General features: G+C 41.9%; 1 protein-coding gene across 14 annotated transcripts in view; it reads left to right on the top strand.

Annotated features, from left to right (window-relative positions):
• Nucleotides 1–25258, top strand: part of SYTL2 (synaptotagmin like 2) — a 105394-nt gene that overhangs the window by 45163 nt on the left and 34973 nt on the right. For 9 of the 14 annotated variants that reach the window (XM_076002400.1, XM_076002396.1, XM_076002398.1 and 6 more), the window contains exons 2-7: nt 508–1000; nt 9806–9957; nt 12105–12240; nt 19956–20037; nt 21418–21532; nt 23377–24183. In XM_076002400.1, the coding sequence (XP_075858515.1) occupies nt 900–1000; nt 9806–9957; nt 12105–12240; nt 19956–20037; nt 21418–21532; nt 23377–24183 (1393 nt within the window). In that variant the 5' untranslated portion in view covers nt 508–899. The remainder of the gene's footprint in view (nt 1–507; nt 1001–9805; nt 9958–12104; nt 12241–19955; nt 20038–21417; nt 21533–23376; nt 24184–25258) is intronic. The other 5 variants (XM_076002399.1, XM_076002401.1, XM_076002397.1 and 2 more) reach the window with 1 other exon arrangement.

Here is a 25258-nt window from a genome sequence, read left to right as displayed (position 1 = left end):
GATGAAAAGTAACAATTTCCACTATTCTGCAAACTACTTCTACCTGATACTAGTTCTCCTGTTGTTATTGTGCACAGATATAGCACAGAGGAACATCCTTACTTGCAAGGAGGTAAGCATTTAAAATTTTTGGTGTGTAACCCATAATTAGTTGACAACTAGAATCACATCTTCCTGGTCTTACTAACCTTTGGCATGACTTTTTAGCCCAGTGTCTCAGGAGTTTGCAGAGAGAGAACCAGTTCTGTTTTGTAACCATCCTTTTCTCAGGTGAATCGTTAAACATTGACAGGCATTTTTGTGTGCTCTCCATCTTGGCAATCTGGAATTGGGTTGAAGCATGTTGCATGAACCATTTACCATTTGCTCAGGAAGCTGGTTGAACTGGTTTCCCTGATCTCAGAGACCATCTCACATGGTCATTTAAAACTCTCGTAATAATGAAAAATGCTTGTAGGACCTGTCTCTCACTGTGTGGTGTTTGCTGTCTCATGATTCCCCAGGTAGGTGATGCTCTGATGCTGCTGCTTCTCATCAAGTTGACGACAAGGGCAGAGAGAATAAACTGCCTAAGACTGATCCAGAGAGGGAGCATACTGGGGATGCCACAGGAGAAACAAGCGACCTGTCTGACAAGGAATACAGCGTCTTTCTGAAAGCCTCTTCTCAATATCATCCCACGGACCAAGACTCTTCCTGGCAAAGGGCATTTAAGATTCTGCTGTCAGCCACCCAAGACTTTTGCTGAGCCAAAATAAGACTTTTGCTACAGACCTGAACACGATATTATGTCAGTTCATTTTTATATCTTTTAATCTTCCTGGTTGCGGTCTTAGTTGTTTAGCCCTGAAAATTTTAAGCCACATTTATTGCTGTTATTTTTGCATGCACTCTCCAAAATGATCGACTTAAGCTTCCTGACTGAGGAGGAACAAGAGACCATCATGAAGGTTTTGCAGCGGGATGCTGCCCTGAAGAGGGTTGAAGAGGAGAGAGTCAGGTAAGGGGCCAGAGAAGTCCTTGGGGGTGAGAGAAGGAAGAGACAGTTCATAAGAAAAGGGACACTTTGTTTTTTCAACTGTAAGTGGTAGTTCTGATGTGGAGCTTAAACTTGCGGGTTTCAATTTTAGGTTTACTTCCTGGGCAGAACTTTTTCTTCCTTGGTATCTTAATTTATCCCATTGAACTCCTGCCAAAAATAGGGTCTTGAAAAACCTAACTAAATTCCTTTAACTTATTAAACACTGAGTTAAAAATGAAATACATACAAACCCATACATCTACATTGTTGCATGTGTGCATTTATATCCACTATTTTTTTTTACTGAGTCATGAACCAAATTAGAATTTTTTAAAATTTGTAAAAGAAAATTGCAAAGTAGCTCACATTTCTACATACTTTCATAAATGTTGGAATTGGTTTTAAATAGCAAAATTAAAACCACTGAGCCAATTTTTTATTTGACTTGAGTCCCATAAAAAGGATTGGCAACCGACACACTATCCTTGTTGGATGGAACCCAGATGTTCCATGTCAACATTCCTACCACTTTCTCACCTTAGTGGTAGAAAGAGCACTAGACCAGGATCCTGAAAAACTGGACATAGTCCAGGCCCTGCCATTTACTGCCTGTGTAATGTTGGGCTTTGAAGGCAATGAAAGTGTTCCTGAATGTAAGTTAGTCATGGTAATTTTATGATTTCCACCCCAGGAGTTATCCAAAGGAGGCATAAGCTGTATTCTTACTTCCTGGAACACAGGACCATAGATAATGGATTTATTTGTGCCATTTCCCATACTTTGACCCTAATTGAACATGGATGCTTTATTTTTAAAAAATGCTGAAATTCACTTCAAGCACTACATTATGATTATGGCTACTAACAATACCTTGTATTATTAGGCAGTGTTTAACAAGTTGCAAGAGACTTAATATGTGCCCATTATTTCTTATGAAATAAGAAATACGTACCGTTCTGGGGTAGAGTGGAATATAATTACCCCATTTGATGTGTGTGGAAGTTGACTTTGAGACAAGTCAAGTCACTTGTCCAAGCTCACACAACTGGTAGGTGTCAGAAGTGAGAATCAAATCCCTGTCTTCAGGTACTCCTTCACTAACTCCACCTCCTCTCCCTGAGAAAACAATAGCAGACAGGCCATCCTGGGACCTGGCAATGGACACGGGGTTGGCAGTTGTGGTGTGAGGTAGGACACCGAGCTGGGATGATGACAAGTGACGGCTGTAGGTGGTGGGGACCATGCTCTTCCCCACAAGTCACTTGCAGTGCTCCATGCACCTCGGTGGGGGTCTACTGCCCATTCTCAGCATGTGGTGTGCCTTGAGCAGTTTCCCCAGGGGGGCTGGAGGACTGACACCAACTCGGCCATCAGAGCCTCTTGGTAGCATTGCTCCTTTACTCATTCCGTCTATGAAGCCCTTTCATGACTGTTATCCTCTTATGTTCCTCGCAGCAACCCTGAGACTTGGCAAGGTAGGGACTGTTACACCCATTTAGGAATGGGGGAGGGGGCAGCGTACAGAAAATATTGATTCTTCCAGCATAATGGGAAGTACAAATCCCTTTATCTTCTCAGAAGACAAGATGGAGGGACATGAAAAGAAAGCGGTAGAACTGGGACTACCCTGAGTCCCTCTTTCTACCTCAGGATGTGGGCGTGTGTATTGGAGAGGTGTGAGTACCTTTTATTTCTCTGCTCACCAAAGTGTCATTTTTGGCCTGCAGTTCTACCCTCTAGCTAGTCAGGTTACAGGGAAGGAGCCTCCCTCCCTCCTCTCTACATCTTCTTGGCCTCTGGGATTTCACGCTGTGGTCTGTGATTCTGTCTGAGTGAAGTGAAGGTGTTTCTTGGGCATTTGTATTGGTTCTTGAAAATATCCTCAAAAACGCAAAGTTCTGCCTGGAACTGGGCCTTGTAAGAGGTGTGAGCAGGCACCCTCGGGCACCAACCCATCTACAGCTGCAGCATAAATGCCACCTTGAGTCCCTTTGTAGTGGTGATTTTGCAGACTCTCCTCTGTCTGCTGTTTCTAGGGTGCCCCAGCAGCTGCCACTGGAGCTGCCCCTATTTTTGGCTTTTATGAATAAATGATAGGAGGAAGGCTTGAGGTGGTAAAAAAATCCAGTTTGATCAAGCCCAGTCTATTAATACCACCACTTTTCCGGAGGACTTTCTAACTAGGCACCAAACACCTCATGTGGACTTGTCCCTGGGCAGTTCCAAAACCAAGGGCCTAGGAGGCACAAATGTGTGTGTAAATGGGTGTGAGACCCGTGGCTTGTGGACTCCGAAGGAGGCCCAACCCATCGCCTGCTCCATACAAGAAGAGTCTTGCTCTGACCCCTCTTCTGTTTAGGTCTGAAGAGACTTGGGATAGTTCTGAGGCTATTCCCTCCTGGGATAGTGGAACCAGAACTGAGTCTCTGGTCTTTGTGCTACTCGGTGGTCTTTTGCTTATCAGCCCCTTCACCATCCCTCAGTTGTTTGTATTTGGTCTTCTATCAGAGTTACAGCCTGACAGCTCTGGAAAGGAGATTTTTTTTTGGTTCCTATCAGTCACTTTACAGGTATAACTCTTGCATAGCTATAAGGGCATCACTAATGGATTATAACACTACTGCACACAAGACCAGACACTGCTTTAGAATCCTTTTTAATGTGTCTGTAGATGAGATTTGGCATTCAAATGAAAATCCATTTGCCATTCTCAATATATCCAGTGCTTTGAGTTCTTCACATCCAAGTTCATCCAGGACACTTGGGAGGTGATTTAGTTTATATGTTGTTCCCTCCCATCTTGATTTCATTGATGAGAAAAATGAGTGTCATATAAGAGAGGTGTCCAGTTCCTAAATCACTCAAACTATTAATGGTAGAACATGAACTTGAACTCAAGGGTATATCCACTGTGGTGTCTCTGGGCTACACTTGGGAAGATGACAGTTCCAGGTCACTGCTGCCACCACAACTGTCTTTTATACTGCCTCTCCGCCTGCAGCCACAAGTGCCGGACCCAGTTATTACCATGTATCTCTGCTCAGCTTGCTTCCCTCACTACCAGGCAGCGACATCGCACAGGCCAGCAGTGAAGCAGACATCAGGGTGGATTCTTTTTCTCTCTCCCACCGCTGCCTTCTGTCTTTCTCTCCCCCCACCACCCCCATCTTCCTCCTCCTTTAAGGAAACACCACCATACATACACATATGTAATTTTAGTCTTTTATGGTTTGAAAATGACACACTCAGGAGTTGGCGTTTCCTGTGCTTTGCATCACACTGCCAGCAGGAAATTGCTGTGCATGTCTGTCTGTGCACCCCCACCAGCACCACGTCCCCACCCCCATATACACACAACCACATCGATGGTGACGGTCATTTTTGCAGTAGATACCATCTCAACCGCCACTACATCTTATGATTCTCAGCTGCCTCCTTAAGACCTTGTTTCTTTTAAATGAAGGCAGTTGTCATTGAGGGACTGATTTCCGGGACCTCTCTTGGTGTTTTCTGTCAAAACAAAGGGGAAAGGGACCAATGTTTGTCAAGGAGCTGCGTTGTGCATGGCGCTTCACGTACGTTGTCCCATTTCATCCTCAGAACAGGGTAGCTGAACCCACTTTAAAGTTGGGGAAATGGGGTTGAAGAGGGCAGTGCCTTGCGGGATTGGAGCCTTGCTGACCCAGCTTCAAAGCCCGTGCACTTTCCACTCACCGTGCTGCCTCTCAGCAGATCGTGGGAATCTGTGACATGAGACACACGTTTCTTCTCCTTTCCCATTGTAAGGAACGTTTGCACTTTATTTTGTTTTTGTATGTGTTGGTTTTCTCCATCAGAGATTGAGTTCCTTGGTAGAGAGAGCGTAGTGTGACAGCCGCCTGAGACACGGAATCATGCCTGGCTCTCCAAGGCAGGTTGGGGTAGTGGAAAGAGTGTTGGCTGAGAGACTGGCTAGCTTCTGGTCCTAGCGCTGTGTGGCCTTGGGCAAGCCTCTTCATTTCCCCCGGCCTCAATCATTTCATCTAGAAACTGAGACTGTTGGTAACTGTCTAAGGTCCCTTCCAGGTCTCACATTCAAAGCAAACACCTAAGAGTACCTCTAAATCACACAGTCTAAACTTCTTGCCCAGAATAGACTGAGGGACTTAAAAAAAGAAAGGCTGGAGAATGGACCACTCAACCTCTCTGGCCAGTCTGCTGATTCTTACTAGTCAGCCTTGACTGGATATTATCAAGCAGGTCCTGCCTGTGATGTTAGGCCTTTGTGTGATCATGTTGAGTAGCTGGAAGCTGAAGTACGCATGTGTGGGCACAAAAAGGAATAGGCTGAGGGGAAAGTGTTGAAGCCAGCCTGGAGGGCGTCACTGCTCTTTGGCTTTCCTCTGTAAGTGCTCTCACTCCCTCTGCACTGAAAGGAGTTGACATTGCAGGGCTGTAGATTGCATTTTTTTTTTTTTTTGAGACAGAGTCTCACTTTGTCACCCAGGCTAGAGTGAGTGCCGTGACGTCAGCCTAGCTCACAGCAACCTCAAACTCCTGGGCTCAAGCAGTCCTGCTCCCTCAGCCTCCTGAGTAGCTGGGACTACAGGCATGCGCCACCATGCCTAGCTAATTTTTTCTATATATATTAGTTGGCCAATTAATTTCTTTCTATAGTAAAGATGGGGTCTCACACTTGCTCAGGCTGGTTTCGAACTCCTGACCTCGGGCGATCCGCCCGCCTCGGCCTCCCAGAGGGCCTCCCAGAGTGCTAGGATTACAGGCGTGAGCCACCGCACCCGGCCTAGATTGCATTTTTTTATAATTCAATTCTGAGCTTATGGCCGGTATGCAATAGGGAATGAATGAATGAGTGAACAAATAACCAGACAGGGTTTAGGTATGACCTTTAACATACAGAGGAGGCAAAAGGACCATCTTTTGCAATGGACTAAATTCTTTATACATCATGGTGAGATTGTAAGGATTAAATGATATGATGCATGTTACATGCCAGGTGTGTGGTTCAGCGCAAAGCAGATACCATGTAAGTGTTAGCAGAAGGAATGAAGCAATGGATGGGAGAATAACCAGGACATTCTGCCCAGAAGGCTGGCAGGACAGTGTCCTCTCTGGGCTGAATGGCTCCTGCCCACCAGCCCCTGATGCTAATTGAGCATCTTCTCTGTGCTCCTCATTCTACTAAATAAAACGTGTGTGGAGAGGATGGTAAAGGATAAAAAGTGTCAGTCACAAGAAATTTATCTTTTTCCCACTTCAATTCCCAATTTATCTTTTTACCACTTACTAGATGGTACAATGATTACAGAATCAAATGCTAATTTGGTTGGTGCAATTACAGTTCAGGAAAAATGAGAGATTAACATGGGCTGGTAGAAGAGGAGATTTTAACGGAACCACTAGGTAGTGGGATTTTTAAAATGATCTACATCTTTACAAACTTGGACTTGGATGTCACACATGTAGATGTATCTGTAAAACATTACAAGTGACTAGGATAGAAAAAGAAGTTGATTATTAAACCTAGTGGTGATAGTCATGTTAGGAAATATGTAAGTGGCATTTATTAAATTTCAAAGAATATTCCTTTTCTTTTTCTACTTTACAACAAATGAGCCAGAAACCTTTTCCTTACAATAATAGCTACTGGCCTTTTTAGGGGTCATGTGTTTCAATGAATCTGACATACAGCCTGCTCATTGCACATTGATCAGGGGCTTGCAGGAAGTCACTTAGGCAGGAACAGATCAAGAGTTGCACAAGAATCCCTACAAAGTGCCTTTTAGTTGAACAACAAAAATAAATCATCTCATGAAGAAAATTTGGGAGTTGTTATGCTATGAGGGTTTGTAGTCCCCTTCCACTAGAATGCTGACTGACACCATATTTCATGATGTTTTTTCCTGTCCTGATGAGAGGTGAGCATGTCCTGCCTCGTCAAGAGAAGACACTATCATTGGGATGGGGTGTGGTTCACTTAACCTCAGCAATGACAGGATATTCTTTTATCTCTTGACTGACTCAGACTGGGGTGGCTGCTGAGCATTTATTTGTTCACTGATTTATTCACTCAACAAATAGTTCTTGGGTATCAGCTCTGTGCCAGGCTCGGTGCTGGGTGCTGGCGTTACAAACGTGACTAAGATGTAGTCCTCGCCTTCAAGGAGTTTGCAGAGTCTACAGATTAGTGGGTGAAAGAGATGTGCAAATAGATCATTGGGACGTGGTGTGGTGAGTGCTGAAGTGGAGATGCTGTGGGAACATGGAAGAGGGCAAACTCACTGTGCCCCTGCGAGTCAGGGAAGGCATCACTGGCAAGGTGATGCTTGGGCTGGATCTGAAGGGTGAGGACCAATGTGCTGGACAGAGAAGTGAGGGAAAGACACCCCAAAAGACTTCACATTTATTAGCTTCTTACCAAGATCCAGGCACTGTTAAGTACTTTCAGGTAAACATCTCAATCATCTCAGAAGTCCTTCAGGGTAGGTCTTATTTTCCCCTATCATTGCAAACAAGGAGACTAAAGCTTACAGGAGTTCAGTAGCCTATTCAGGGTCACATCTAGAATCAGAACTGAGACTTGGACATAATTTTGGCAGCTTCCAAAGCCTAGAGTCTTTCTGCCATACTGCCTGCCTGTAATAGCAACAGACGTCACAAAAGAGCAGTTTGGAGAACAGTAAGGAGCCAGGTGGGCTGGCAAGTGGGGAATGGGAGTAAGTGCTGGAAAAGGAACCTGAAAATGTAACCTGAAGCCAGGTCATCAGGGGCTTCCTGTGATATCAGGGACTTCCTCCACTCCACAAGCACTGAATAAATACCTGCTATTTTCCAGACACTAAGCAAAGAGGTAGTGCATGAAGGCCCTACCCCCAGGAGCTCACTCTCTGACCAGGGAGAGGTGGAAGGACTCTCTCTTCTGGAATAGACTCACACTTGTTCCTTTTGGGAGGAGAAAGCAAAAGCTCTACCAACAGCCCAGCAGGGATTATTTGCTCTGTAGAATGCCTTAGGCAGTGAGAAATCATAAGAAACATTTAATAAGAACTGAATCTCTTTGGTCTCAGGACCAAAGAGACTGGTCGCATGGTCACCAAACCAGAACCATGAAGTGATGACACTGTCCCTGTCAGGATTTGGAGATGGGCTGTCCTGACGATGTGTGACCGAGCATTGTGAGTGAACATGTTTGGGATAGGGTCACTTCTTCCTAGGTAACTGGGAGAAGAGAGGAAGTTCTAGCAGAGTTTACTCTGCATGGAAGGACACTCTCTGGGCACACTTGGAAGAGAGGAGACATCCTTGTCGGACCTGGGAAAACTGCCCCCACTCCTTGCCCCACTCCTAGGTGTACCTATGTGCAACCCTTACATAGCCCTGCGACCACCTTGGCCCAGTCACATTCTCTGCCTAAAACACTTAGATTTGCTACTTTAGGAAGTGTGCACATTAGCTTGATGACAACTATAAAACCCTCTTGGATTTATGTAGCATGTTATCTTCCAAGAGTTCAAAGTTTCCTTAAGACTTTTATTCCACTTTCTTCTAAGTACATCTCTATGAATAAGAAAAGATAGATTTTTGTGATTTTCATTTTATTGAGATGGATGGAGAGATGCACACTTATCAATTAGAACAATATTTTTCCAGGCAGTGTAAATTAGGAAAGTTTCAGGAGGGCAGTTACTGTATTTGATTTGGCTTGACATTTTAGCTTTTCAGTGAGCATAAATGATTGTGGAAGCCTTAAAAACAGAAGCTGCACAAATTGAACTTGCCGGCACAACTGTCTGCTCAAGTTTGGTCTCCCTGATTCCAGCCTGCTTTTTCTGTTTTCATTTCCCTAACATTAAGCACCAGGGACATCATGCCCCTCCACCCACAGCCTTCCAGGAAAGTCTCTGATAAACTCATATCACTAAAATGGAAAGCACTGAGAAGCAGATAACTACCCCCGCCGGTTATTCACGGAGTGTTTGCTAGATGCCAGCATGAGCAGGGGGCTGTTTACATGCATTAGCTTATTTGGTTCTCATAGCAACCCCAATGAGGTAGATTTCTATTAACCCCCTTTTACAGATGAGGAAACCAAAGATTAGGGGACCTTACTATATTATCCCTCACTGGGGTATTTACATTTACATGGTAGACACGGAAGACTACAGCCAAAAAATGAATCTGGGCCAAGTTCAGTGGCTCATGCCTGTAATCCTAGCACTCTGGGAGGCCGAGGTGGGTGGATCCTTTGAGCTCAGGAGTTCAAGACCAGCCTGAGCAAGAATGAGACCCCATCTCTACTAAAAATAGAAGCAAATTAGCTGGACAACTAAAAATATATGGAAAAAATTAACCGGGCATGGTGGCAAATGCCTGTAGGCCCGGCTACTCGGGAGGCTGAGGCAGGAGGATCTCTTGAGCCCAGGAGTTTGAGGTTGCTGTGAGCTAGGCTGATGCCACGGCACTCTAGCTCAGACAACAGAGTGAGACCCTGTCTCAAAAAAAAAAAAAAAACAATGAATCTGCTTTTGAGAAATTTCACGTGTCGTCTGGGGATCGTGGATTAAACCTTTGAATTTGAAAAAGAAAAATGTTGTCCTTGACTTCTCTGACTTTTCAGTTAAAGGGAACATACATTTGTTAGTCATCTGGGAGGTTTGTGGGATCATGTAAAATATCAAAAGCTTCATTTGGCTATATGTTTACGAATTTCTTTGTGCATTGTAACAATGAGCTCATTTGTTTACTGTGGGTTCTCAGTGAAGTAAAGCTCTTTTCCTTTTGTAGACATTTGCCTGAAAAAATTAAGGATGACCAGCAGCTGAAGAATATGAGTGGCCAGTGGTTTTATGAAGCCAAGGCAAAAAGGCACAGAGACAAAATCCATGGTGCAGATATCATCAGAGCATCTATGAGGAAGAAGAGGCTCCAGGTAGCAGGTGAGTTGATTTGGCTAGTATACTCACAGCCAGCATTTGTTTGAGGAGGAGGAGTTGGGAGAAGGGAAGGGTGTCAGAATCATCACTGAAATCTGCTAAGGGAAATCACTTGGAGGTATGCTTTTCAGAATGTGTGGCCCTCCACTTAAAATCTTCTTGCCCTAGATTCAGATGGATGAGGGAAGGATTAAGTGACTGAGTGTGATATAGAGGAACATAGGAAGCCTTTAGGTGCATGTTGAATTGTCATAGCATAGATAATTGGGTTTATAAAGGATTTACCACCTTTTCTTTGGCTTTTAACTCTGAAGATTCAGAACCTTCTGAATAAGGTGAAGGTGTAGACAGAAAGAGATCAGCCTTCCTGTTCAATGATCCTGACACCTGGTCAAGCCTTCTTTAATCGACCAAGTATATTATTTAAGGGACTGTAAAGGCAATATTTTGAGGGCTTCTGTTGAGTTCAGTAAATATGTACTGTGTGCCTTCTCTCTAATTAATTCTGGATTAGTCAGTGTAAACCCTTGTCTAGGTCTGGCTTGTACTCAATAAGGAAAATAGCTATCACTTTTTGAGCATCTAATATATGTTAATTTCTATTTAATTTAATAATTTAACTTCTATTATTTCTAATTGTAATTGTAGCAGCAATAATGTAAGGTAGGCATTATTTTTCCCCATTCTGCATATGGGGTATTTGAAGCTCAGAGAAGTAACTTGTCCAAGATCATATAGTTAGCAAATGGCAGAGCTGGAATTTCAAAATCTTTCTGCCTCAGTGCCATACTCCTTGAAGATAGTCTGACTATTTAGTATGTACAATGCATTGTTTGCAGCCCTGTTACTTTTCAAAACCATCTAGTTGGCAGGGCACGGTGGCTCATGCCTGTAATCCCAGCACTCTGAGAGGCCAAGGCAGGAAGATGGCTTGAGGCCAGGAGTTTAAGACCAGCCTGGGCAACATAGTGAGACCCCATCTCTACAAAAAATTTAAAAAATTAGCTGGACATGATGGTGCATGCCTGTAGTCCCAGTTACTTGGGAGGCTCAGGCAGGAGAATCACTTGAGCCCAGGAATTCAAGGCTATAGTGAGCTATGATTATGCTCCTACACTCCAGCCTGGGTGACAGAGCAAGACCCTTTTAAAACAAACAAACAAAAAAACTCCACCCAGAGCTTCAGAAATCTTGAAAAGTACTGGTTAGTACTGTGGACTTCATTTTGCAGTTGAAGAAACTAGATTTATGTGTAAAGGGACTTATGGGGATACCACCCTGGAAAGTATTTGGAAATTGGGAGCCCTAGTATTGCTTCATAATTTTAACACTGATGAAACTATTCTTGGCACTTACTGGCTATGTGGCCTTAGGCAAGTTTCTTGAACTCTTTGATCCTCAATTTCCAAATCTGTAAACTTGGAAAATAGCTCCAACTTCATAGGATAACACATGCAAGGAACTTGGCAGAGTGCCTGGTAGTTAGTCATCATTCAGTTGATGCTCATTTTCAGAGAAGTTCAGGTAAAGAAAGAGTCCTGGGTGTTCAGAGGCAAAAGAGGTGATTTTTCTGGAGCACAGAGGTTTTATGGAGACTCAGACATATGAGCTGGGATTGAGGAATATTTAGAATTTGGATGTGTAGAAACTGGGAGGTAGAGGAGGAGGCAGTGGAGAGGGACATTCTAGACTAGAATCATCTGTTTCCCTTTGTGTCTTAGAGCCAAGCATTGTGTTGGGCCCAACACATTGTGGCTGTTCACTAAATGCTTGGTAATGATGTTGCTTCTGTGCCGCTGAGGACTGTCTGCTCTGAGCATCCCTCGGCCATGCGCATTTGGTCCTGACCCCAATTCAAGTCAGATTAGCCTAGAGGCGGTCTCAATTTTGCTTTAGTGGTCTCTGGAGTCACCTGCACCTTTAAAGGCACGCCTGCACTCTTAGAAGACTCTGCCTGGGAGAAGCTAACATCACGGGAATCTACTGACTGCTCTCACAGATGTAATTCTAATTCCGGGTACTCAGACTCGGTGATTGCCTTGGCACTAGGAAGGCCTGAGGTTCAGGTTCGAGCCTTCGGTGATAATAAGAGAGTTGTAGGTCATAGAGGTGAGAGATAACCCTCCTGTCTTTATCATTTCCTGTTTCAGCTGAGCAGAGTAAGGACAGAGCAAATGGGGCGAAGGAAAGCTGGGTGAATAATGTCAACAAAGATGCTTTCCTTCCCTCAGAGCTAGCTGGCGTTGTGGAAGAGCCAGAAGAAGATGCAGCACCAAGGAGCCTGAGGTAAGACAGAGTTTTTGGGGAGAGCTGCTGCATGTGGGTCTCATGGCTTGGTGTGCCGTACAGGCAAAATGGCAGGCTGTGGGTACAAACGCCAGACTGGCGTTATGGGCGTGGGGAAGGGGGCAGTGTATGAGGGAATTCTGGGCCCTGGGGAATTCTGGGACAAATCTAGGAATTCTGGGGACAAATCCTGAGCAATACTCTTCCCCAGCTCCTAGAATTTCTAACAAATCTGAATCTGAAATAAAATTAAAATGTTAAGTGGTGATTTCTTCTGGCAGCAGAAATAGTGTTTTTTGTTTTTTGTTTTTAATTTGTACTGAGGATTTCTCCTTGGAGTAGAATGAAGAGGTACTCTAAAATGAATATAGAAGAATAAGTCATTTTAGGGAAGCAGTGCATTACGATTGCATTGTAACTGTTTGGTGCAATGGAAGAAGGTCAAGCACAGGAACTAGACAGACACGAAATCAAATTCTGAATCTGTCATTTATTAGCCATTTGACTATGTCTGAATCATTTAACCTTCCTGTGTTCCTAACCATAGCTAAGAATGATAATGTATAGCCAAAAGGCTATGAAGAGAATGAGTGATAACATATGTAGACTATCTGGCACATGATACATACTAAATGAATGCCTCTTAAAGATACAGATTGTCCTCGATATTTCAGTCTTAATTTTTTTGGTGTTTTCCATACATGTTATTATCTGACCAATCAAAATGTACCTTTGTACATCCTTCCTAAGAAATAGCCAGTTGTGGGGTGACATTGCCACACACCTTTTAAACCGTAATGATTTGCTTTTAGGTATTTAAGGATCTTCCCATTGGTACCTGTCCCTTAAAGGTATAGTTGTTGCCCTTTGGTGGGAGGGGCAGTTAGTTGCATTTTATCTCTAGCTCCTCAGTGATGATAGTTTGATTCAGAATCTCCAATGGGATGAAGTTGATGAATTTGCTGGTGGGACAGTCACTGAGTCAGGGCAAGGCTGATGCATGTGGGGATCAGGAATATTTCCAATGTAGTTTATAGGTGAAGGGAAGGGTGTATAATATAGGTTCCAGTAGGCATTTCAAAGTCAAATATGAGTAAAGTTATGTCTCATGGATAATGGAATACTAACTCTATTAATATACCCATTATCTGTGCATTTCCTAACTTGAAAGGGGGTCATTTTGTTTCCCATGAATTGTAGGCTATACTGTTTTCCCTCTGGGACTCTTTGTAATGTTCTATTATATCTGTAGAGGCCTCGGATAGAAGTTAAAACACCTAAACGGTAGTCACTAATTGATACTGTGACCTTGCCTTAACTTCTTGGGCCTTTACTTCCTCAGCTTTAAAATGGGAATAATAAGGGCCAGGCACAGTGGCTCACGTCTATAATCCTAGCACTCTGGGAGGCCGAGGCAGGTGGATCACTTAAGGTCAGGAGTTTGAAACCAGCCTGAGCAAGAGTGAGACCCCCGTCTCTACAAAAAAAATAAAATAAAAATAATAAAATGGGAATAATAATAATTTGCTAGCAGAATTCTTGAGCACTTAATTAGCTAGTGAATATACAGTTCTTAACATAGTCCATAGCACATAGTAAGTGCTCAAGAAATGGAACCATGGGCTTTTGCATACAGACGTTTTAGGAAGCCTAGGATAGGGTGTGAGGAACACTTTAGTTCCTTCCTTTTGGTGATTCCCTATTCACCAGCTGCCTACTGCGGTCCCCAACCCCCAGGCCGCAGCTCAGTACTGACCTGTGTCCTGTTAGGAAATGAGCCACGTCTCACCTCACCACCTCTCCCCAAACCATGGCACCCCACCCTACCACCCTTGGTCCATGGAAAAATTGTCTTCCATGAAACCAGTCCCTGGTGCCAAAAAGGTTGAGGACCACTATAGGAAGAAGGCCTTTCTTCCATAAAGAAAGATGAGACCTCAAATATTGGAAACCGTAGGAGAAAGAACACAGTCATTGAGATTCACCACCAGAGAACTGAGAGCAGCTCTTAAGAACTGAGATGATGGGGACTAGGGAGTGTCAGAGCACTGAGCAGCTGAGGGAAGTGGGAACAGGTGCTAGAGAATGGGAATGGAGAAGATTTGTCAGAGACAAATAGCTCATTGCCCAGTTTTATCTGGGTCAGACTTCCCATTCTTCTTCTAGTAGCTCATTTAATCTCAAAGGGCCTGAGAAACAGAGGTGCCACTGCCTTCATAGCCAGACTTATTTTCCTCATGACCCCACAGGGCTGGTGGGTATTCTTTCACTCCTCTTCCATTTGAGGCTAATAACATAGCATTCATGATTCACATCTCCACTGTTTCTACATTCCTTGTGTGAGTGACCTCCAACAAGCCTTCCTGGTCTCATCTGTAAATCAGAACAGAATTGCCTCACCAGGATGTTGTGAGATTAAATAAAAGAGTTATGGGAATCACTTGGCACTTCTCGGGAAGAAAGAAAATTGGCCGTTTCCAGGTGGCATTATAATTATGTTATTATTTCATGGATGAAGTATGGTCGAGAAGGCAAGAATAAAGATGTTAGATGTACCCAGCGTGCTTTGCTCATTGAAGGCCAACCCTGTAATACGTGGCATGGACAGTAATCACGCAGAACTGTAGGAGGAGTTATTTTTTACTTCCTTCTTTCCATGTCAGAAACTACTACTTTACTTGGTATCAGGTTCCTGCAATGTTTCTCACCTATACTTTAAACTTTGTAAACTGGGTGTGTTAAGTGTATTTTGGGGCCTGTACTTTTAGACTAAGTGAACTTCAAAAGAATGAGTCAATACCTGTCAATATTTTCTTAGCCAGGAGTCAGGGAGTATGAGGCAACAGTGACTAATTATTACAGTTTCTGAAGGAGTTTTGCTAATAAGTTAGTTCTACAGCAAGAATCTTCTTTTTACTATGGGCACAATTCTGTGGGGTCCTGCCCATGAAGAATTAAAACACTATGAATACCCAGCATGTAGTCAAGCACTGGCAGCCACCTGCATTCTTTCTGCATTCACCTTTGTTTGCACCTGTAGCACAAGGAAGTAGAGAAAGGTTTAAGAGTAAAGGAGTAGAAAATAAGGTTTCCTCTGTAGTGGCAAAGGGAAAATTCTGAATGCTCACAGTTCTAATTCTGGTTATGGACTTTCAGCTGGGCAGTGTGAGAGGCGCATTCAAGATGGGGAACTAGAAGGCACGGAGGTAGGAGGGGGCTTGGTTGCCATAGAGGTTTGTGATGGCCATTACTCAAAAACATCTCCAGAGAATGTCTCCAAAATGAGTTAAGGGAGAACAGAAAAAAACCCTTCACTATGATATTTTATTCCACAGCCTTGCAGGTTTTCTTCTGGGCATTTACCTATGAAATGGCAAGAAAATGATGAATCTCCTTGCAAGTAAAACTATGTATCCCCACTAAATTTTGTTTTTGGTAGAATTAAAATGCTATTGATTAAGTCAGTGTAGCAAACCAAAAATGCTAGTCTTTGTGCTTCATTGCCTATGCTTTAGTGATACTTCTGACACCAGTCTTCCTCCCTCTTACCCTCTGTGGAATAGCAAACAACCCATTTAAACAAGATCTTTAGCTCTGGAATAGTTTTTTTACACTAATTTATTTTTCCTCGAAGGCTTTTGTATATATCCATCTTCTTCTTCCAGAAGGATTAACTACTTGCCTTTACCTCCAGTAATCAGGTCAGTGTAAGGTAACTAGCTTACTCTCAAAGACAGGGGAGAGATGAGCTGATCTATTGGACAATGCATTTTATATTTTTTTTCTAGGATTGATAGCAAAATCAGTAATGTGTGTATTTCATTTCTTGGAGACCTGGCCTACATTTATATTGAGCTCTTAAGAGAAAGCCTTCTTAATCCTATAAGATCTTGGATTTATTCAAATCAGTTGTAGCAGGAATAGTTTCACCGTGACATCAAAATGCTTCATGCTTGGATAGGAATATTCATGTTCAACAAAGCTCTAGCGTGAACTGTGGCAACACTGGAGGACTATGCATGTCCCCAATTAATGTTTCACTTAAAAAAATACGTGACTTGAAGGGCTCCGCATACCATATTTTCTAATTTGCTTCCCTCCATCCCTGAGACATTTCTTCATTTGTTTATTTGTTCAAGCTTCATTGAGCGCCAACACATGCCAGCGCAGTGCTGGGTGCTGGGAATGAGACACAGCGTGAGCCCCAAAGGATCTCACAGTCCAGAGGGGGGAGATCAAAACAACAAAAAACATGTGAAAAATATAATTTGCAGAATTTGTTTCTGGTTCTCTAAACTGTTAATATTTAAGCTAAAAAAAAAATACCACAGAGGAAGGTATATCTGCTGTTATTTTTAACTGTTTTAGAGAGAATGGCTGGTAAAGGTTCAAAAATTTTTCAAAGTTACTGCATGTGCGTGGGAGCACTTTGTGGCTGGATATAGAAGGCAGATGGGGCGCCCAGCTGTCCATGTGGTGTGATTTTAACGGTGCTGTGAAGTCCTACCTCTTCCCCCAGTGGCCCTTCCACAGTAGCTAACATTATTTATTCATTTTAGTTAAGGCTTCAGAGACTTGTATTTAAATGCAGACATTTTTAGGAGGGGAACCCTAATGCCACAACCAGTCTCACATTTTAATAATCTTCTTAATAAAGTAAACTAATTTTTTTCTAAGAGCTGCTTCTAATATCACAGGTCCATTTTGAAGAGTGCCTGAGGGAAGAAAGTTACAGGGCACAGGATGTGGAATTTGGCTCGCTTCACAGTTTGAAAATCTCATCATGTGGAATGTATTGAGATCTTTCATATTCAGGACACAGTCTACTACCCTCTGAGACGAATTCTAAGAAACAAAAGACACAGTATCTGGCTATAAAGAGACCATATTCTCTTAGGAAAAATAATGCATCTATATATGAAGATCTGACCACATGATAAAACGGTTCTAGGCAGGGAGCAAATTTCTAATCCAAAGTACCAGTAAAATGTGCTGTATTAATTGAGACAAGGGAGATTCACTCCTAGCCAGGCTGATACAGGAAAGGAGAGTTGGACTGGACTTGAAGATGATAGGGAAAATGTGGGCAAAGAGAGCAGAGAAAACACAGGGAGGGGCTGGGAGATAGTTGAATAGAAATGGCAGTCAGGTGAGTTTCTGGGACAGTAAGTAGATTGACCACTTGGCAGGAATGGTCAACAGAAAGGAGGACTGGAAAGGTATATTGGGGTAGATGGCGGATGGTCTCAGGTACCTTGCCAAGGAGTTCAGACTTCATTCCACCAGCCTTGAGGATCCAGGTAATGGTAATGATCAGAAGAGGGACATGATCAAAGTTGTGTTTTGGACCATTTGGATGAGCTTAGTGGTAGAATGCCAAATGGATTAGGAGAGTGGAACTTAGGAGTAAGGAGGCCAGATGTGAAGCCAATACAGTTGGCAGAAATAAAGGAGGTATCAGTAGAGGTGGAAAAGAAGAGACAGTTGTGTGAGTCACTAGGAATGAAAAATCACCCAGGCTTTTCTCCTGTCCTCTTGCCAAAAACCCTGTTTTAATAATGCAAGAAATCAGAGGCAGTATAGCTTAGCCATTAACATGATTATCTTTGGAGTCAGACATACCTGGGTTCAAATGCCTAACTCTTTCACTAATTTTGTGACCTCAATCAAGTTACTTAACGTCTTCAAGCCTTAGTTTTCTTATAAGTAAAATGGGGAGAATGAAATACCTCACAGAGATGTTGCAAGGACCAGTTGAGAATAAGATGGTTGCCTACTGATGATTGCCCAATAAAAGACAGGCGAGCAAAACAGTGTAGTATTCCTTAAGAGAAGCAGAGCAACTAGGAAGTAGCTGTATTTTTGGACAAAGTTTGAGGCATAAGACTGTTGTTCTCATTTTTTCCTATTAAACAGATTGCAAACTGTAGCTAACCAAGTATCTCACCCTTATCCCATTTCCCCCATCCCAACCACAGTGTAACCCAATTAATACTGTGTGTTTCTCGTATTTTAGTGCCTGACCATGTGTTCTGACTGCTTTGTTTCTTCCTCTCTTTTGCTTTTTGAATAGCAGAAACAAAGACATTTTGTTTAATACCTAAATAATCTACCTCATTGTAGTTTGGAAAATAATATGGATTAAAAAAAATACCCAGCCCCCTGTCTGCTGCTGCCTCTCCTGGCACTGGCTCAGTTGGCCTTTATTTAGTCATGTATCAGGCACTGTGCAAGGCACTGCAGGGAATATAAAAGTGGTCAAGATGCTCTTGAGGGATCTCCCAGTTTACTATGAGAGATAAGAAATGTACACACAGAAAGAGATTGAAAAGTAGACATGAAACACGTGGCTGGATAGAGTTCTTCAAGAGAGAGACTGATGTCATCTCTAGGAAAGAGGAACAACATGATGTCCAATATGGGCAGTTGGGGCTGGGGTCCTGGAAGCACAGGAACTGGAATTCCAGGGAGCAGAGGGAGAAGAATGCAGAGACTTTGCTTACCCTTTGGGCTTGGTGAGTGGAAAGGGAGAAGGAAGAACATGGCAGGAGAAGATGGGTGTTCCATGGAGACCCCTCCACCATCAGCACTTGGCTCAGGTCCTTTGATTATGTGGCTGCTTTATTTACTCAAGGGAGACCATACAAAATACTCTGAGAAAATGAGCATAGTATCTGCTGTAAGGATGTTGTTCCTCATATCATCCAATGGCTTCTTAAAATGACACTCAAGAGAAATTGCTTTCTAATTCTGAGTTATTGGTTGTTTTTATTGTATAGACACTGAATTCTATCAGTGACCAGGTTTTTTTTTTTTTCTTTCCTTTTGCTGCTAGATAACTTGATTCGAGTTTGTGCACATGTATTGCAAGAATATATGATTCCTATAATGTGTCTATTAGCCTTAATTCTGGCTCCATTTTAATTTCCTACTCTGTTTCCTACCCATCCCTTTTTTCCCATTTTCTTGCCTCCATGTGATCAAGCTGTATTTTATATACATCTGCCTCATCTGTTGTAATTCCTTTCTGGAGCAGTGAGGAGGGTAATGAAGGGATGGCTTCCTCAAGAGTCCATCTTTTTCCTGAGACTAACTTTGTACAAAAATAGCAATTGAAGTACAGAGGTGAGGTAAGGAAAGGAAATGAAACTGCAGGAACATCTAGCCCATCATTTTAGTGACAATAATCTTGGTCTAGGTTCTGTGGCCCTGGGGCAAATTGCTCCTCTCTCCAGGGCTTTGGTTCCTTTGCTGTGTGGGGAAAAGCCAGCAGCTCCTCAGATATTTTCTAAGCTCTTAACTCTGTGATGCCGCTAAGAAGTGGTGATGTTTTATAGGGTACAGTGATTTCAGCCAACAGTGACTTCACCACCTATGCCTGAGGCAAGGCCACTGGAGCAGGAAGTCTGAGCAGGTTGTTCCCCCACACCCCCTTCCAGAGCCTCCATGACCCTCTTTTGCCCTTCTTACTCAATAGCACAGGGAGAAGATGTTCAGGAGGGGGCCTGCTCAACTCGCCTCTCTCCATTCACTCTTAACCTTACTCCACCCTGGGGCTGTCCTCTTCCTGGGATAGGGAATCTACCTTTAGAGAATCTTCATGCCTTTAAGCCAGCTTCATCTTCCAGCCTGCCTTAAGAACTTTCAGCTTCAGAGGCATGATTTATTTTCCCTCAAAGGGTGATGTTTTATTCTCTGAATTGTTTCTTTTGCAGTTCCAGTGTGGTAAATCCAGCTTCGCCTATGATTGATATGTCCCAGGAAAACACAAGGAAACCAGCTCTGTCTCCGGCTAAGGTAGATTGAGCCCAGACTTTAAAAATCTCATTTTTGGCAAGAATGCTACTTTTCTCTTTTTATGAAAAACACCACAAAATAAAGAGAATTTTGTAGTACTCTTTTTGTTATAAATGTCAATAATTTTTACTATTTTTCTTGTGGTAGGAAAAGTTGATGAATGCTATGTTAATCCATTGCTGAAGACCCAGATTCCTTGCCCAACGCAGTAGTCCCCAACCTTTTCGGCACCGGGGACCAGTTTCATGGAAGATGATTTTTCCATGGAGTGGGATGGAGGATGGTTTCAGGATGATTCAAGTGCATTATATTTATTGTGCAGTCAAACCTCTCTGCTAATGATAATCTGTATTTGCAGCCTCTCCCCAGCATCAGCTCCACCTCAGATCATAAGGCATTAGATTCTCCTAAGAAGCATGCAACCTAGATCCCTCACATATGCGCAGTTTACAGTAGGGTTCTGCGCTCCTGTGGGAATCTAATGCTGCTGCTGATCTGACAGGAGGCGGAGCTCAGGCGGTGATGTGAGCTATGGGGAGCAGCTGTTAATGCAGATGAAGGCCCCCCCCCCACCGCTCACATCCTGTGCAGCCCAGTTCCTAATGGCCACAGAGGAAGGTGCCTGTCCCACAGCCTGGGGGACCCTGCGGTTGAGGACCACAGCCCTCAAGTGTAAAAAGTCCCGAAAGTATTTGGTACTGCTTCTTTTAAGCATATGGAATGTGGCTTGTTGGTTCCGTGTCAGTCCTTATTCCTACTCATAGCTTCCTGAATCTCTGTTAGACATCTGCTTCTGAGAGAGACTTGTCAATTTATGAAACTGTAGACAGTAAACATTGGTATTCAGTCTTATATTAATTAAAAATCCCTATTTATTGATACCCTTTTTGTTATTAGAATTGATGAGCATAATAATGACAATGAGGCACTTCAGGATACCTAAAGTGTCTCCTAAATCCTAGGAAAGGTCAATTACAATTGTATTCCAGACAGGTGTAATCTAGCACAATGAGAGTCTGGTGTGGTAGGAAAAGCACTGGTGGGAATATAACCTGATGAGAGACCCAAGTTTGCTTTGACCTTGCCCAGGTCTTTGCTCTATCCAGAGCCAAGTTTTCTTACCTGTAAAATGGAACTTTGATTTAAATGCTTGTTTCTGATCTAACTTTGTAGGACTCTGGCTTTAAGTATATTTTTACAATTTTTTTACATGGCGTATGTGATAATTCTGTGCTAAGCATATTAATCAGGACAACTATTTTTCAAACATGCCAGAGTTTACTGGATAAAACTATCAAAACTGTAGATAATAAGCATTTGCTAACACTGAGTTGCTACATGACATTTAAAATAAGTTTAATAAACAATATTTTTCCCCAGCAAAGGAAGAATCCATTTAATAGCTCCAAGTTGCCAGAAGATCACTCATTGCAACAAACCAAAAATGAACAGTCAAAAAATGGAAGAGCTGGTTTATTTCAGACTTCAAAAGAGGGTAAATATTATTTTTATGGACTAGATAGTTTTATCTTTGTTATCTGTGGACTAAGGGAAATTCTCAGAGTTCCTTTCCCTAAAATAACTTCCAAGAGAAAATGAAAAGTCCTGAAGACTTTCTTATTCTACTATGCCCATTGGTTTCTTCCTTGAGAAAGAGAAAGCATACACTTTAGAAGCTGGAAGTTCATGCATTCTGATCCTGGAGCTGCTGCTTGTTATGTGACCTCTATGCCTTGGGTTCCCTCATCAGTGACTTGGGAAATTTATTTGCCAGAGGCATTCAGTCTTTCACTTAACAGTATTAATTGGATGCCTACCATGTACCCACACGTCTCTGCTTAAAATTAAAAGAGGTTGCCTCAAGAAGAAAAGGCCTCTTGACAATGTTATGGTCCTTTAATCTGTAATTATCAGCCCAGTTGCCCAGAAGCATTTGCTAAGCAACTGCTAAGAGGAAATATTAGACAATTCAGTCTCTTCAAAAGCAACTCTAAGAAGATTCCACAAACATTAAAAGATTGGTCAAGGGGTAGAAAATTAACAATTGAACAGTGGGCTCTCAGTTGGCCTGTTTTAATAGAATATTTTCCATTGAGCACATTTTATGTTGTATGAAATATTTTATAGAAAAAAAAATCACTGGAACATGTTACCTGTTTTTAACTTTTTGAGAAAACAAATTTTTGTTTTAGGTATTAGAATTTTATTTTTCTTAAATTAAGTTTCCTTTTCTGATTTCCACATGAATTTTTTTTCAGAGACTTCTATGTTTTTATTAAGCCTCCTTTGAGCAAATTTTTTATTCTTTTTTAAAATAACTTCCTGTATTGAGTGTAAAATATCTCAAAGTATGTAAAGCACAGTAATCTTAAATGTACTGTGCAATGAAGTTCATGCATGAATTTTTTAATACACATTTTTCAGAGCAGTTTTAAGTTCACAGCAATATTGAGCAAAAGATACAGTCATACCCACATATGTCCTATCCCCACACAGGCACAGCCTCCCCCATTACCAGCAACATGCAACAGAGTGGTCCGTTTGTTAGAATTGATGGACTGCATTGAGACATCGTTATCACCCAAACTCCATAGTTTACATTAGGGTTCACTCTTGGAATTGCACCCTCTATACATTATACCCAAATGTATAATGGCATGTATCCAATAGATCCAACCTTGTAGTATTATACAGAGTAGTTTCACTGCCCTAAAAATCTGTGCTCCAGTGCATGAATTTTGTTTCTTAGCTCTTGATTTATTTTTTAGTAATTTTGAATTATGGGTACATGATAGTTGTATATATTTATAGGGTACACACATGATGTTTTGATACAGGCATATAATGTGTATTAATCAAATCAGGATAATTGAGGTTCAATCGTTTATCATTTCTTTGTGTTGGGAACATTCCAGTTCTACCCTTTCAGTTATTTTAAAGTATACCATTACTTATTATTGATTATAGTCTCTTTGTTTTGCTATCAAATATTGTTCATTCTATCTAACTAACTATATTTTTGTACTCACTAACTGTCCTCAATTTATCCCCCATTCCCTGCTACCCTTCCTGGCCTTGGGTAACCATCATTCTACTCTCTGTCTCCATGAGAACAATTGTTTTAATATTTAGCCCTCAAATATGGGTGAGAACACAATGCATGAAATTTTAAAGGCTTTTCACATTAGGTCTGCACTTATGCTGCCTACTTTACTGTCCTTAATAGTTCAATGCTTTTACTAACTATAGGTTAAGTTTATGATAGATATTTTAAGTTGTAGCATTATTCTCCATGATACATATATATATATATATCACCTAATGTGTTTTAATTTTCAGGTGAATTGTCAGAGTCAAAAGGAATGTCACCTATCCTAGATATTTCAAGCCAAACATTAGAGAAGTCAAAGGAGACTTTGCCAGGCCCTTCAGATGGATCTCAAGTCAAGGCTCCAATCCCCAAAGCCAGGAAAATGATCTACAAATCAAATGATTTAAACCAAGAGGAAAGCCAGTCTTTCCCTAGACAACGGACAGACTCCCTGAGCATAAGAGGGGCTCCAAAAGGGATCCTCAAGCGCAACTCCAGTTCCAGCAGCACAGACTCAGAAACTCTTCTTCGTTTTAATCACAACTTGGAACCCAAAAGCAAAATTGTGTCACCCAGCCTAACCATCCATGAGAGAATTTCTGAAAAGGAGCATTCTGTAGAAGATGACTCTTCTTCAAACTCACTGGAGCAATTAAAGCATGTGAGATTCTCCGCAGTGAGGGATGAACTTCCACAGAGTCCTGGACTCGTCCATGGCCGGGAAGTGGGAGAATTCAGTGTTTTAGAATCTGATAGGTTGAAGAATGGAACAGAAGATGCAGGGGATATAGAGGAGTTACAGAATGACCCTAAGTCTTCCCAATACCGAAAACCTTTGCCTTTGCATCCGTCAGCCTCAAGCCCAAAGGTGTCAAAACATGAAACACATCAGCCAATGACTTCAGGTTCGTTTCCAGTCAATGGGCTCCATTCTCATTCAGAAGTTGCAACTCCAAGACCACAGTCCATTGAGAATTCACCCACCATCAGTGAATACAAAGATAAATCATCAGAATTAACAAGGCTTGAATCAGAACTGCCCAAAAGCCCTGCTGGTAAGAAAGTTGTCACTACCAAGTTATAAAAACTGACCCAGTGTTCTTGGAATGACCAGGCCAGCCAGCCCTTTAGAAGCCTTTTAGGCATTCCAGCTAGAATTTGGATAGATGTCCCTGGGAAATGTTTAAACCTCTTAATAGGTTTGGAGGTTTTCCTCAATCATCAATAAGGAAAAGAAACAGGATAGCACAGTTTCTGGCCCAGTATGCTTTACCCTAAAAAACAAATAAACAAACCAAAAAACCCCATATAAATTATTTAAACAAATGGCAATTTTTTTTAGTTAAATCAAGGTATATATAGAGAGGGTAAGAATTAAAGAAATGCTAATATCTTTGTACAGAGTAAATATACTACTACTCATCTAATGCTAATTTATTAATTACCATTTTACCAAACTTCAGTTTCTCTTGTAATCTCAAGACAACCTTCAACTTTCTTAGCCTCAAAGGATGCAAACTAGACTTTAGTGCTTATTATGTAAAAGCCTCAGACTTTGGCCTGTCCAGGGCCTCTAGCCATTTGGTTTTAGACTTTATAAGCTCCAAAGGAACTTTTTTCTTTAAATGGCATGAATCGAGAGGCAATGAATGACTGCTTTTTCCTCCTAACTAGCCTTGTCTTGTAGGCTTCACCAATCTCAGGGAATGCCTCCAACTACTTTCTGATACCTTTATGATTGTGAAGTAATCATAATGCCTCATAATCATAATTTCTTAGATTTTAAAAAACAGAAGCAATGGCAAAAATTATGCTGTATACTCTCATCTTCAATAAATATGCACCCAACTCTATGATAATTTCTTTACAATTAGGAAAATTTACAATAGTAACAGTTAAGCTTCTAACTCTCCTGCTCTCCTCTCCCTTATTAGTCAGTATTAAGTTAACTCTGAGTCACTTTCGCTCAGCCCTGCAGCCTTTTCCATTTTATAGTCAATCCATTTCTTAAAAAACACTTAAAATCATCTTAACATGACAACTTTTTTAAAAAAATTAAAAATTAGCAAATGTTTTATTAAGAAATAATAGAACTCATATTAAAGGAAGTTATTGTTTGACCAAATGTTG

The sequence above is a fragment of the Microcebus murinus genome, chromosome 4 (genome assembly GCF_040939455.1).
Source record: "Microcebus murinus isolate Inina chromosome 4, M.murinus_Inina_mat1.0, whole genome shotgun sequence".
NCBI lineage: Eukaryota > Metazoa > Chordata > Mammalia > Primates > Cheirogaleidae > Microcebus > Microcebus murinus.
Note: the sequence above shows the minus strand (reverse complement) of the source record. Positions and strands in the feature narration are given on the sequence as shown.